General features: G+C 47.4%; 1 protein-coding gene across 1 annotated transcript in view; it reads left to right on the top strand.

Annotated features, from left to right (window-relative positions):
- SYT6 (synaptotagmin 6) overlaps positions 1-12,545 on the top strand; it is a 36,493-nt gene extending 23,948 nt beyond the window's left edge. The window contains exons 4-7 of the mRNA XM_053964158.1: positions 2,730-2,850; positions 3,704-3,875; positions 5,467-5,617; positions 10,996-12,545. Of these exons, the coding sequence (XP_053820133.1) occupies positions 2,730-2,850; positions 3,704-3,875; positions 5,467-5,617; positions 10,996-11,067 (516 nt within the window). The 3' untranslated portion in view covers positions 11,068-12,545. The remainder of the gene's footprint in view (positions 1-2,729; positions 2,851-3,703; positions 3,876-5,466; positions 5,618-10,995) is intronic.
- The last annotated feature ends 455 nt before the right edge of the window (positions 12,546-13,000 follow it).

Genomic DNA, 13,000 nt, shown 5'->3' on the forward strand with positions numbered 1-13,000 from the left:
TGGAGCTGTCCTGGGAGGGCACGGAGAGCTTTGGCCCTGCCAGCCTGAGGACACAGGGGTGGAGGTGGTGCCTGCCAGGCACCCTGGGGCAGCGCTGGGAGCGTGCTGGGAGCTGCTGCTGTGCTGCCTTTTGAGCATCTTGCCTGGGAGGGCTGTGGGAAGGAGGCACAGGATCAACCATGAGGAAAGCAACAGTTTGAGTTAGCAGGGTGCTCACAGCTCTTGGCTTCCAACCTGCAAACAGCCACGGCTGTTGTGATTGATGGATGGCAATGAAAGCAGAAATGCTGGCAGAGAGGCAAGCAGGCACCAGGCACATCCTTCATCCCAAGAGGGGCTGCTGGAAAGGGAAGCAAAGTGCACCTGATGTGCTGATGCCTCCTGGAGGAACCTGCCTGTTGGTTCTGCAAGTGATAGTGGATGCTTTCCTGGCTAAATAACCTCATTTAATGGGGGAAAAACCCACAAAAGCAGGTGCAGATACACCAGCAGAAGGGTTGGTGAGGGAAATACCTCCAGAGAAGGTGTGAGGGGAGCAGAACCAACCCCATGCCCAAGATGTGTTGAGCAGGAGCCTGGCAGAGCTCCACGTTTGGCTCCATCCCCTCGTCCTCTCCATGCCATTTTTAAGGAATGTGCTGCTCCTGGAACATCTCAGCCAGCTGTAGCTGGACACCCAAGGACATTTCTGTTTAATCAAAATTGAGAAGGATAAATACAGTTTGCATAAAACCCCAAGAAAGCTCTGGGTGTCTAATAATGCATGAGATCAATGGTGTGGCTAAGAGGGTAGGAACACACTTAAGAGCTGATCTGGTCAAGTAGCCAGCACTCAGCTATTTAATTAATGACTGTACAGCTTGTGAATCAGGGAAACATCTTTGGTTTCAAGTCTATTGACTCAGAGCTTCCATTATTTCCTAAAAGGTACTGATAGGAATTTTGGAAATGTCCCAATGTCTATAATCTGCAAGAAAATAATGTACCCACAGGACACGCTTTGCTCTCTTGTATTTATGGTTGCAAAGAAAAATCTCTTGACCTGATACAATGAGGTCAAAGAATAATTTATGTTCATTTTATACCCTGAGCGGGTGCTCTCAGTGCAAGGAGAGGAATAGAAGATGAGATAGTGTCCAGAGGGTGCTCTCACCCTCATCTCACACAGGGCTGCTCTTTTCTGACATCTTGTCCAAGGTCTCCTGCCCTCGTCCCTCCCACACCAGCTAAGAACAAAGAATGCATGAAAGAACAGACCCAATCAAAATTTTATATAATATTCATTAGTATTCTGTACCTCTAAGTGGAATAAAGATTTAATCTTTGCCTTACCTGAGAATGAGCAGGAAATAATTTGGCAAAAACCTCATCCATCAACAAGATCTATTCCCCTAACACTTAGCAAAGCTTTAAGTGCATTTACTTGTCTTTCTAGTTCCATCACTCTACTCCTAACAGCCACAATTTCTCTTCAGCAGATCATTATATCACATTGAAAGGAATCAAACATACTGTTTCTGAAAATAAATGGGTTGTTTGCTCTACAGATGTGGGATCTGTACATAGAAAATAAGATTTTTTTTTTAAATCCATTTTTAGAAGGTGTTTGGAAATCTTTCTGCTGACTTCAGATGATGATGCTTTCTAGTTTAAATCAGACATTTGGTTTGTTTATTTTTCCCTGACTTCCCATGGGCAAGGCAATGATGGAAAGGGCTTTTAGGAGGTGTAGTCGATGAAGCTGCAGGTACAAGAAGTGCTAAGAGCTATGGATAAAAGTTATTTGATGGGGCACTAAAATTGTAAATTGTGTTGGCCTCTGTGTAATCCTAAAGTACCAAACATTTCTGAGTGCCATCTGCTGGTTAATTCCCCATTTATACTCACAAACACACAGCCCCACGCTGTGCCTGCTCCTTGAGGGCATCTCAAAGGTCTTGGTGGTCCAAATGTAGGCACGTCACAAACCCAAAGCTCAACGGGCCCTTCTTGGCTGTCTTCTGGCTTAAAGTCTTACCCCCACTTGGTAACTGCCCGAAAACTCACGCTCAGAGAAAACCACTGTGTTACTCAAAGATATTTTCATTTTATGCAGAAATGTTGGGCACTGTCAGTCATAAACCTTCACTACTGAATTCATCCCTGCCCACGGCAGGGGGGTGAAACTAGAATATATTCAAGGTCTCTTCCAACCCAAAGCAGCCTGTGATGTTATGAATGGATGGCACTGGCTGTCACAGAAAGCTTCTGAGGAGATTCTTGCAGTGCACAACTGGAAAGCACGGCATGGCTGCATGGCAGGAGCTCATCTTTCTGTCACATCACTGTGTTTGTCACATTCCTGGAGGAACCAGGCACCAGAACATGCACAGTACATTCAAACAAGACTTGATACTAATTTGATTTCCTCACTGCATTGATTTGGTGTGAGATATCCCATCTCCTCTGCGTGAGCAGTGGAGCAGGAGTGCATCTGCTGTGCATTAGCTGGGAGGTTGCAATAGGAAGCACAGACTCCACTGAGGCAGAGGAAGATTGTCCTTAACTAAAATGTGAAGGTGTCAACTATTTTTCCCATTCTCTGTATTTATTTTTAGCCAGTTGGGGTTCACTTGAATAAAGTACCCTTTGCTACAAATGGCAGGACAGAGGAAATGCTGGGGTGGAGGAGGAGGCACCTGGCTGGTTCTGCACTTTTCCAATAAAATGTGTTCTCTGCTTTATTGAAGGAAAGCGTGGACCTGGGCGAGATCATGTTTTCCCTTTGTTATTTGCCAACTGCAGGTCGCCTCACCTTAACAGTCATTAAATGCAGGAATCTCAAAGCTATGGACATCACTGGTTACTCAGGTGGGTGTTTGGTGGCTGAGGACGACCCCCTTGCATCCACATTTCCTCCTCTTCCCTCACTGTACCCTCAGTAGATGGTGGGTGAACCATCACAGAATACCTAAGAAAGCTTTCTCTGTGTTTTAAGTGCAAACAGAATTTTTAAAGCAGACAATCTGTGGCTTGTTTCCCATCCCACTGGAGCGTTTGCAGGGCCAGAACTCCGATCCATCTCTGGGCTTGGACACTTAGATCTCTTGGAACCCTTTATAGCCAGAATCAACCCTTTCACCCCAAGATCAGGAAAGGATCATGGCCCACCTGGGTAAATCCCACTGCAATGTGCATTCCCCTGTACAGTGGCCAGTAGTCAAACCTGAGGATCACAGCCACCTAAAGACTGCAGTTGCAGTTTCAAAGAGCTGACTTGCAAATTTAACTTGCACAAATTCTGGCTTTCATCATAAAACCCAGTTTCTTTTCCAGACACCAACTTCAGAGTATTTGAATTTCATTGTACAAAAAGCAGTAACAACAGAGATCTTTGCAGAAAATGTTTCTGCTCAGCTGGAGCTTAATGCCATATGAAATGTCTGAGAATTGAGGCTTCAGATGAAGCCAGCTCATCCTTTCTGCAATAATAATAGTGCAGTGCTGGTTCTCTGGTGCCTGAAGCTCAGGTCACCACCCACACCAGTATGAGAGATGGAGGATTTTACTGGTCTGCAAATAACTTTTTTCTAAAAGTCCATTTGAAGAGCACCTCTGGCTCATGGGAACTCACAGCCCATCCTCTGATAAAGCTGTTTCTATATTGCAAAGGTAACAAAACACGTCTCCATCAACAAAAGGTCTTCTATCTCTTCCTCCCTAGATCCATATGTCAAAGTGTCTTTGCTCTGTGACGGGCGAAGACTGAAAAAGAAGAAAACCACCATAAAGAAAAACACACTTAATCCCACCTACAATGAAGCAATAATCTTTGACATTCCTCCCGAGAACATGGATCAAGTCAGCCTCCTTATCTCTGTCATGGATTATGATCGGTAGGTGGGAGGCTCTGGAGAGCTGGAGGGAAGAGCATCCCATTGGGTGCAGATTTTCCAGCTCAAATGCAATTTTCCACAGTGCTTTCCGTAGTCTCGATGGCAGAGCTCAGTGCTAGCCACCTGTCTCTGGTGATATATTGCTACAGTGACATTGATATTTATGGTTATGGAAAAATAACGAGCTTGGCAAGGCTGGTCCTTGCTTTATGGCATTTCCCTGAGCAAGTGCCATGTTCCCCTTGGTTATTTACTTGTCCTGCAACACATTTTAGAAAGCAAATAATGTCAGCCCGAGCTGCACTGGGTGTATGAATTATGCATTCCTGAAGCTGGGGTTATTCTTGCTGTAGAGCACTGCTCACACCTCTGTGTCTGCACTGACCTGCAGAAATAATTTAAAAGCTGCTGTAATTACCCGTGGTGATGGCAGTGCTGGGGCAGACACCACAGCCCAGCATCACCTGCAGTGGGGGCCAGGCTCTGCCTGGCCAGGTGTGGGCAGCCAGGGGGATGGAGGGATGGATGGAGGGATGGATGATGGATGGATGGATGGATGGATGGATGATGGATGGATGGATGATGGATGGATGGATGGGGGATGGATGGATGGATGGATGGATGGATGGATGGATGGATGGATGATGGATGGATGGATGGGGGATGGATGGATGGATGGATGGATGGATGGATGGATGGATGATGGATGATGGATGGATGGATGATGGATGGATGGATGATGGATGGATGGATGGATGGATGGATGATGGATGGATGATGGATGGATGGATGGATGGATGGATGGATGGATGATGGATGGATGGATGGATGGATGATGGATGGATGGATGATGGATGGATGGATGATGGATGGATGGATGGATGATGGATGATGGATGGATGATGGATGGATGGATGGATGGATGGATGATGGATGGATGGATGGATGGATGGATGATGGATGGATGGATGGATGATGGATGGATGGATGGATGGATGATGGATGGATGATGGATGGATGGATGGATGATGGATGGATGGATGGATGATGGAGGATGGATGGATGGATGGATGATGGATGGATGGATGATGGATGGATGGATGATGGATGGATGATGGATGGATGGATGGATGGATGGATGGATGGATGGTTGGGTGGATGGATGGATGGATGGATGGATGGATGGATGATGGATGGATGGATGGATGATGGATGGATGGATGGATGGATGATGGACGGATGGATGGATGGATGGATGGATGATGGATGGATGGATGGATGGATGGATGGATGGATGGATGGATGGATGGTTGGGTGGATGGATGGATGGATGGATGGATGGATGATGGATGGATGGATGGATGATGGATGATGGATGGATGGATGGATGGATGATGGACGGATGGATGGATGGATGGATGGATGATGGATGGATGGATGGATGGATGGATGGATGGATGGATGGATGGATGGTTGGGTGGATGGATGGATGGATGGATGAGTGGATGGATGGTTGGGTGGATGGATGGATGGATGGATGGGTGGAGGGATACATGGATGGTGATGGTGCTGCTTCTCTGCCGTTCCTCAGGGTGGGCCACAACGAGATCATCGGGGTTTGCCGCGTGGGGGTCAACGCCGAGGGGCTGGGCAGAGACCACTGGAATGAGATGCTGGCCTACCCCCGCAAGCCCATTGCCCACTGGCACCCGCTGGTGGAGGTGAAGAAATCCTTCAAAGAGGTGTGTGGGGTTGTCCTTCCCTTCCAGTGCCTGGGCTGGGCGGGACTGGGCTGGCTCCAGGCTTTCAGAGAGCTCCTGCTCTCGCCTGGGATTTTCTGAGCAGAGCTGAGGGAATTTTCTCACCAGAAATGAACTCTAGAAAACAAGCACTTCTGTATGGCCTCAAAATAGCTCCTTGAGCTTGCAAGCAAGACTGAGAAGAACTGTATTTACAGATGTGACTGTTACATTTTGGGTTTTTTCTTTTCTTTCTCTTTTTTTTTTTCTTTTCCTTTTTAAATTAGAGATTGAGAGCAGTAAGGAAAGAGAATGCTGCTCTGATTGCAGAACAAATTGTCCAGGGATATTGCCTATTTCAAGTTTCAATTTTTCATCCTAAAAGATTTTTCTGTTGACTCATCTCCAAGCCTTTGAGGGAGAATAAATAGAACAAATGTAATTGCTCTAAGCATCTCCAGAGAAAGAGATTGACTTGAGGCAGCCCCAGATGATAAAATAGGGCTGAAATGCCTGGGTACCATTTCGACCATCTCTGACATTTTCTTCCCCCTTGCACTCCAATTTCTCACGCTTCTGTGGAGCTCTTTGGCTTTGCCTGATTTAGGTCATAATTTCTGGAGGACAGAGATGTGGAAAAGGGCACACACGCCTTTGACACTTCGAGTATGAGAACAAAGCACCAGCATTTGAGGCCAGTGATACGATAATAAAGGCAATAAAGCCTCCCACTGTATCTGGGGCTGAGGAGGTATTTTCCCTCAAAGCCACAGAATAAGTACTTAACAAAAAGCATCTCATTTTCCCCTTGAAGCTGAGTGCTGAGCTGCGCTGGAAGGCAGACACTGGGCTTGCTGAGACTCCACAGTAGTGTGAATTACTGCATAAACCCTGTCTTTCTTTGAAATCTGCTCTTTCCTCCAACAAGAAGGGGTGGGGAGACCCTAGCACAGGGTGCCCAGAGCAGCTGTGGCTGCCCCATCCCTGGGAGTGCCCAAGGCCAGGCTGGACAGGGCTTGGGACAGCCTGGGATAGTGGAAGGTGTCCCTGCCCATGGCAGGGGTTTGGAACTGGATGATCTTTAAGGTCCTTCCCAAACCAAACCATTGTATGATTAAGAAGTCAGTTTGTGCTCAGTGCCCTCTGTCCCAGCCCAGGTCGGTTACACACAAAGGAAAACGTGGCAGCTGATATTTTAGCTTAAGACATGGATATATCAGACAATGGACACCTGAAAATTCACCCTCCCTCGTTTGAGGTGATCTGTGAGCTCACCTTGAATCAGCACAGGGATCAGCTGTGCAGGGCTGGGGTGAGTCAGAGCAGAATTAAACACTTTGTGTGCAGTGCTAGCTCTGCCTTTGGGTGCTGAGCAGCACCAGGACTTCATTCCCCCTCCCCTGCTGGCCCTGGGCAGGAGCCACGTCTGGGCAGGCTCCGTGTGTCACCTCCCACTGCCACGGGGAGCTGGGGACCAGCAGCCACAAGGTTTCAGCAGAAGTGGAATTGATCTCTCATTTGATCTCTTGGCGTCTGTAGCACCTCACAGTGTGACACCAGCTGCCATGGCTGATCCAAGAGCAGGAGTTCCTTCTCCAGGCTGCAATTTTTATGGCTTTTCTGCACTATTTTTCAGACGCAGGTGGGGTTTGAAAGAGAATTTCCTGTAACGTTTTTGAAAATCAGTAAGAAAAAAGTTAAAAAAGGCATTATTGTTATGATGAAACACAGAGAAACCAAGGAAGACATGGAAAATGACTCACCTTCTAAAATATACTTTGAAAGCCATGGCTGAGCCCCCAAGACTCTGGAAAAAAACTGAGTGAATCATTTCACCCCTCAATGCACAGGTCAGGAGCTCTGCTTAAAAGAAAAGAAAAAACCCTCTGATCATCTGTTCTGATATTTCTGCCACAAACTGGTGCACAGAGCCAGCAAGCAAATGGTCCCTGTGTTTATTTGCCCTTTTAGGTTTTAGCACTGCTGTCTGCAAATCCCCAGTGCAGCCTAAAAGAAAAACCAAACAGAAAAGGCACAGGCTCCTTGAGAAAAATTAATGGGAAATGGTGTTTGTTGGTTTCAGGGCATTGTATCATATTTTCCATTTGTGTTTGGGTATCTTTGAAAAGAAATTTGGGGTTTTGGTCCTGTAATCCCAGCTCTGGGTCTCTGTGCAGCTGCTCCATCCTTCCAGGCTCCATGGGCTGCTTGCTGTCTGTCCATCTGTCCTGAGGATGCTAGGGGAGAACTGCTGGCCCTTCATGCCTTCCTCACCTTTGTGGGGGTGAACTCGGGCTGTGCTGGCATCCTGAGCTATCATTTCCATCTTCCTCTTTGTCTTCTTCCTCTTCATCCTCATCTCCGAGCGCGTTTGTGCCGGGCAGCAGCAAATGGAGCATTTGCTTCCCGGTTGATCCTCGTGACGGTCTCTGTGTGCTCTGACCATCAGTAACAGCCTCTGGCTCCATCCAAATCTTCCTGATTGAGTGCTTGACCTCAAACCAAGGCGAGGGAGCCGGCATTGAATTGTGTCTTTGATGTCTAAATGGAGGGATGGTAACTGGAGCGGTGTGTGTGAGGACACAGAGCTGCCCCAGGCACTGCCATCTCCCCTGGCTGTGGTTGGGGTCCCACCCTCCTGCTCACCCTTCAGTGGGGAGAAAAGTGTGGGAATATGGAATTTCTTTGCTGACCAACACCCTGCCTGGTGCGCCTTGGAAAAGCTTTGGCCGGGAGAAGGAGGTCCCACCGTATTTTGACTATAGATCAGAGTCACAATTTTTGGTGAATTCACCAGGAGAATGTCACCAGAGCTGTGATGCTTCAAGAGCAGGCCCAGCCCTGACCCCCTTACCCTGCCACAGCAGGGATGGTTGGATGGATGGATGGATGGATGGATGGATGGATGGATGGATGGATGGATGGATGGTTGTGTCCGTGGTGTTGGACCAACAGCCTCCTCCAGTGTTGGGCCATGATTCTTTGTCCACCATGAGGACCTGGGCAGCTCCAGCCTGTCCCAGCAGCCACAGTGCTGGGCTAACATGGCCCAGCCCCTCATTTCTGTGCCAACAGCAACTTGACCCTTCCTCCACGAGCTGCTGCCACTCCCTCTTTGCTTTCGCTGCTGGAAAAGGCTCCAGTGAAAAGGGAAACACTTCGGATGCACATCATGTCTTTGGTTGCTCCATATTTTTCAACAGTGAATAACAAACCATAATGACTGCACTTCTCTAATGACCATCATCATTAAAGAGGGAACATGGAGAACATGTGCAAATGAATCATTAATTATGGGCTTTTAAGCGCTATCCTCCTCACACAGATGTTCAGAAGGCGAGTTTCTGAGCAGAAAGGGAGAATCCCTCTTTGTGGGGTTATTCTGACAATAAATTCTTCCCCTCAGCACAAGCTGTTCCCAGTGTTCAGCCCCGAGGCCCCGCTGGCAGCTGCTCCCTCCCCGGGTCCTTCAGCCACCCCACCCGTGTTCCTCCTGCATTCCTCCACCCATCAGCCAGGTTCAGGGGGGGTTTGCACAAAGGGAAACAGAAAATTACAGCTCGTTCTTCCAGGATTTGAAGGGAACTTCTGAAAATGGGGATTTTCCCTGTGATCTGTGAAAGACAAACCCTGGAATCGCGGAGTCGAGTCATCAGCACGATGCAAAATGGGTCTTTGATGCTGCCAAGTGCCTCTGACGTTCCACATTTATTTGTTTAAAACATTGCTCCAGATTAAAGCTGGTAACTCTCCTGAGAGCCAAGTCATGCCCATAACGAAGAGTAATCATTTGTCTTTAAAGATAAGCCCTTCCAGACTTCTGGGCCTGTTTGATTTTGATTGAACTGGTCCCGGTTTCTGACTGTTGGCTACACAATGCATGGTTCACCTTTTCTAATTAAATGAAGGAAAAGTATCTCCAGATTCCTCACTGGTTGTTTGGACCTGTCCTTGGAGGAGTTTTCATCACATTTTTGGAGCAGCAACGCTGTCATTGTCATGCAGGCAGCATGAGGCAAAGAGCATGGGGAAGGCTCTGCCAAAAGCCCATTTCTGTTGTAATTTCTGCAATCTGTTCACTGGCAATTCTCATGGGGAGGTTTTACCCGTATTATCAATTCCTCAGGGATTTTAGACAATTTTTTTTTGACATGAGAAACATAGAGGAAAGTGTTTCCTTACCTTAAGGCAGCTGTTAGGCAGGACGAGCTTCTCATCTTCTTCATTCATGAATTTCTGCTCAGCCCTGATGAAACAGAGGCAGTTCAAAGCAAACCTGTGCAGTGAGTTACTTTACACTAACTGGTCTCTTTGGGGAAGGAAATTGGCCAAATTTTTGACCACTCCAAACCCATGGAGCATCTGCAAGGACCTGCTTGCCCTGCTAAGCCTCCCTGTGAGCACCAGGCACCAGGCTGCTGCTCTCTTGTTTTCATTTAAGATGGTTTTGCCAAGGCAAGGGTGAGGTCTGGTTCCCCAAGTGAGTTTTTACCCAGAGAAATGAAGTTCATACATGCTTAACCATTAATATCAGGCAGCAAAGAGTTTCTGCTGATGTGGGAGGGGAGGGAATTGATCCAGGCAGTGGAAATCCTGCCTCCCATTGTCTCTGGGAGATGTCTATCATTTGTCACTGGAATTTAATATAGCAAGATGGTGAGATGGGCAAGTGCTCAAAAGCTTCAGGAATAATGGGTTTGAATTATGATAATAGCCCCCAAGGCAGATGACAAATAATTTATGATCCCCTAAATATGGCAAAAAAAAAAAATGTTTGCTCCATCCACCGAGTCTCTGATCTGATTTTCCCTTTGAGAAATGTCTTTGCTGCTCTGGACAGAGCTGCTGTGGAGTAAAATTACCAGACTGGAAAGACTCAAGTACTTCTGAGCTTAGACAGTATTTTTAAACCAAAAAGACAATGGCAATAAAGCAGGGAAGAGCTGAGAGCACTTTGTCTTCACAGCACACAAAGACACTGTTTATTTTCCTTTTTTTTTTTTTTTTTTTTTTTTGTTTTTTTTTGTTTTTTTTTGTGAGGAATCCTCAGAATTGGGAATTGATTTACAAAGCAATAAAGTAAATTGTTCAGCAATTCCTCCTGAGTGGTTAAACACGGCCGTTGCATAAATTGGAACTTGTAGAGGAGATGAGAGCACAGCAGGGCAGGAGCTGGGCAGGGCTGGGATGGGATAATGGGATAATGGGATGATGGGATGGGATGGGATGGGATGGGATGGGATGGGATGGGATGGGATGGGATGGGATGGGATGGGATGGGATTACTGAGGAAGAGGAGATGGACAACACGATGCAGGATGGGGAATAATCCCAGACAGTCTCTCCTGTTTGATTCACTTGATTTCTCCTCTCTCCCCCAGTGGCACGGCCGGGCAGCGAGCTTTGACAGCCAGGGCTCCTGTCCCTCCCCCAAACCACCCCCCACACCATGATCCGGAGCAGGGACAGCAAAATGGGACTAAACCAAGTAAATTTTGCACTTGGCCTTCAGTCTCAGTGGTTGCTGAGGGGCGGTGGCAGCAGCGGGACTTTCCGGTCTAGTTGTTCCTGCGTAAGTAAAGGTAGAAACCCGTTTTGTGGTCAAATATGTTTTTGTCTAATATGTCTCCCAAGGTGATGTTATTTTTGTGGCTTTTGCTGTACGGATCTGTTTCCAGAGGGAGAAGGTGGACTGAGACATGTGCTGGGAGTTTGGTCTGTAAAATAATGTGTAAAATAGTTTTTAGTGTGTGCGAAGGCTGGAAAGGGGCGAGGAGGTGTCTGCAGAGAGCAGAGGTGGCCGGGACAGGGGACAGTGGCCACTGGAAAGCCGTGGCAGAAGATGGAAGAGACTCTTCCAAGCCACCACCAGCTCCGTCCTCGTGGTCAGCCCCAGCCCTGCAGAGTGTCCCCGGGTTTCCTGTTCATGTAGAGGTGTCCATGAGCTCTTAGAAGTTTGTGCAGCGTGTACCCCATAACTCTTTTTGTCATATATGAAAACAATGCTGTTGATTCCTCAGGAGGGGAACCCTGAGGTTTTTTTCCCCTGTATCTGAAATCTCCTCAGAGCTATTTGCATGAACAGTTCCTTCAGCCCCCTTTGTAGCTGCTGCTCATCCCCCAGGACATCCCCGCGTTATCTGGAGTGGAGGGAACGGCGTGGCCACAGGTGGGATTCAGAAAAAAGGGGAAAATGTTACAGCAATGGGTGGCAGCCCTGCATGACCACTGGGTCTCTATTTCTTATCTCATCCAAGTAATAAAAGGGTCACCCAAGGGGCAAAGGGAAATACAGAAACATGACTGATGCTAAAAAAAGCTTCCAAACTTTTTTCTAAAGACTGTCAGCACTTTCTTAAAGAATAAAGTTTCTCAGCCCAAGCCCTGAAGGAAGGTCAGGTTCTGGGAAAAAAAAAAAAAACAACAAAGCTTTGCTGGTTCCTTGGCTGCAGAGGCCAAGAATGAAGTTAGAATATCCCAAGCACTGGCTTTACAGCTAAATCAGCTGATCTTTATCAGCCAGCTGTGGATTTTGGACACTTTCTCATCCTGGATTTTTCTCTGAGTTAAGAAGTGTGTTAGTGCTGTTTATTCCACCCTAATTAAATCAGGCAAAAGCAAATATTTTGGTTTGGAGGTAGAATTTGCGAGCGAGGCAGCCGGCTCTCCTCCCCTCAGGTTAGCAGGACTGTGCTCATCAGCCACAATCCTCAGATCAACTTCAGTTTCCATTTTCCCAAATGTCACCACGTCACCCCTGGCTGCACATCAGGGCTGGCACAGAGGGGTGTTTGCATTGCTCCTGGGTGAGATGAATCCTTTGTTCAGTGAAGGGTAAATACGTCATTCCTCATCACACCTTGTGTCTTAATTCTCTTTATGTGCCACATGCTATAGGAGCAGAAACTCAATAAAATTATTTGATTTGTAAGTGCTGCCCTGTCTGGTGGAATATTTCCTCCTGTGGGAGCAGGAATTGTGCTTTGTGTGGTTTTGGATGGGCACAGTGATCACAGTGGGTGCCATAAAATGTGATAATGGCAGAGCCTGGCACGGCGTGGGGCTGGGCAGGGGCACACGGTGTCATTTGGAGCTCTGCAGCTCCTGCCTGGGCTGGGACAGCCACACCATCCCAGGGACAGCCCCTGAGCACCAGCTGCAGCAGCAAAGAGTGTATTCCAAGCACACTGCCACAGAAAAGTGGTAAAACTGCGTTGCTTTCCCAGCACAGAGTGTTCTGAGAGCTGCTGCTGGGGAACAAGGGGAGGACAACCTTTGTGAGACCATCATCCTTTCTGGGAATGTCCTGTGTTTAATTAAGGGGATGAGTTTCTGGCCATTAAAACTGATTGGCTGGGTGGGTCAAACACTGGCCACGAGCCCCTG

The sequence above is a fragment of the Vidua chalybeata genome, chromosome 24 (assembly GCF_026979565.1).
Source record: "Vidua chalybeata isolate OUT-0048 chromosome 24, bVidCha1 merged haplotype, whole genome shotgun sequence".
Lineage (NCBI taxonomy): Eukaryota > Metazoa > Chordata > Aves > Passeriformes > Viduidae > Vidua > Vidua chalybeata.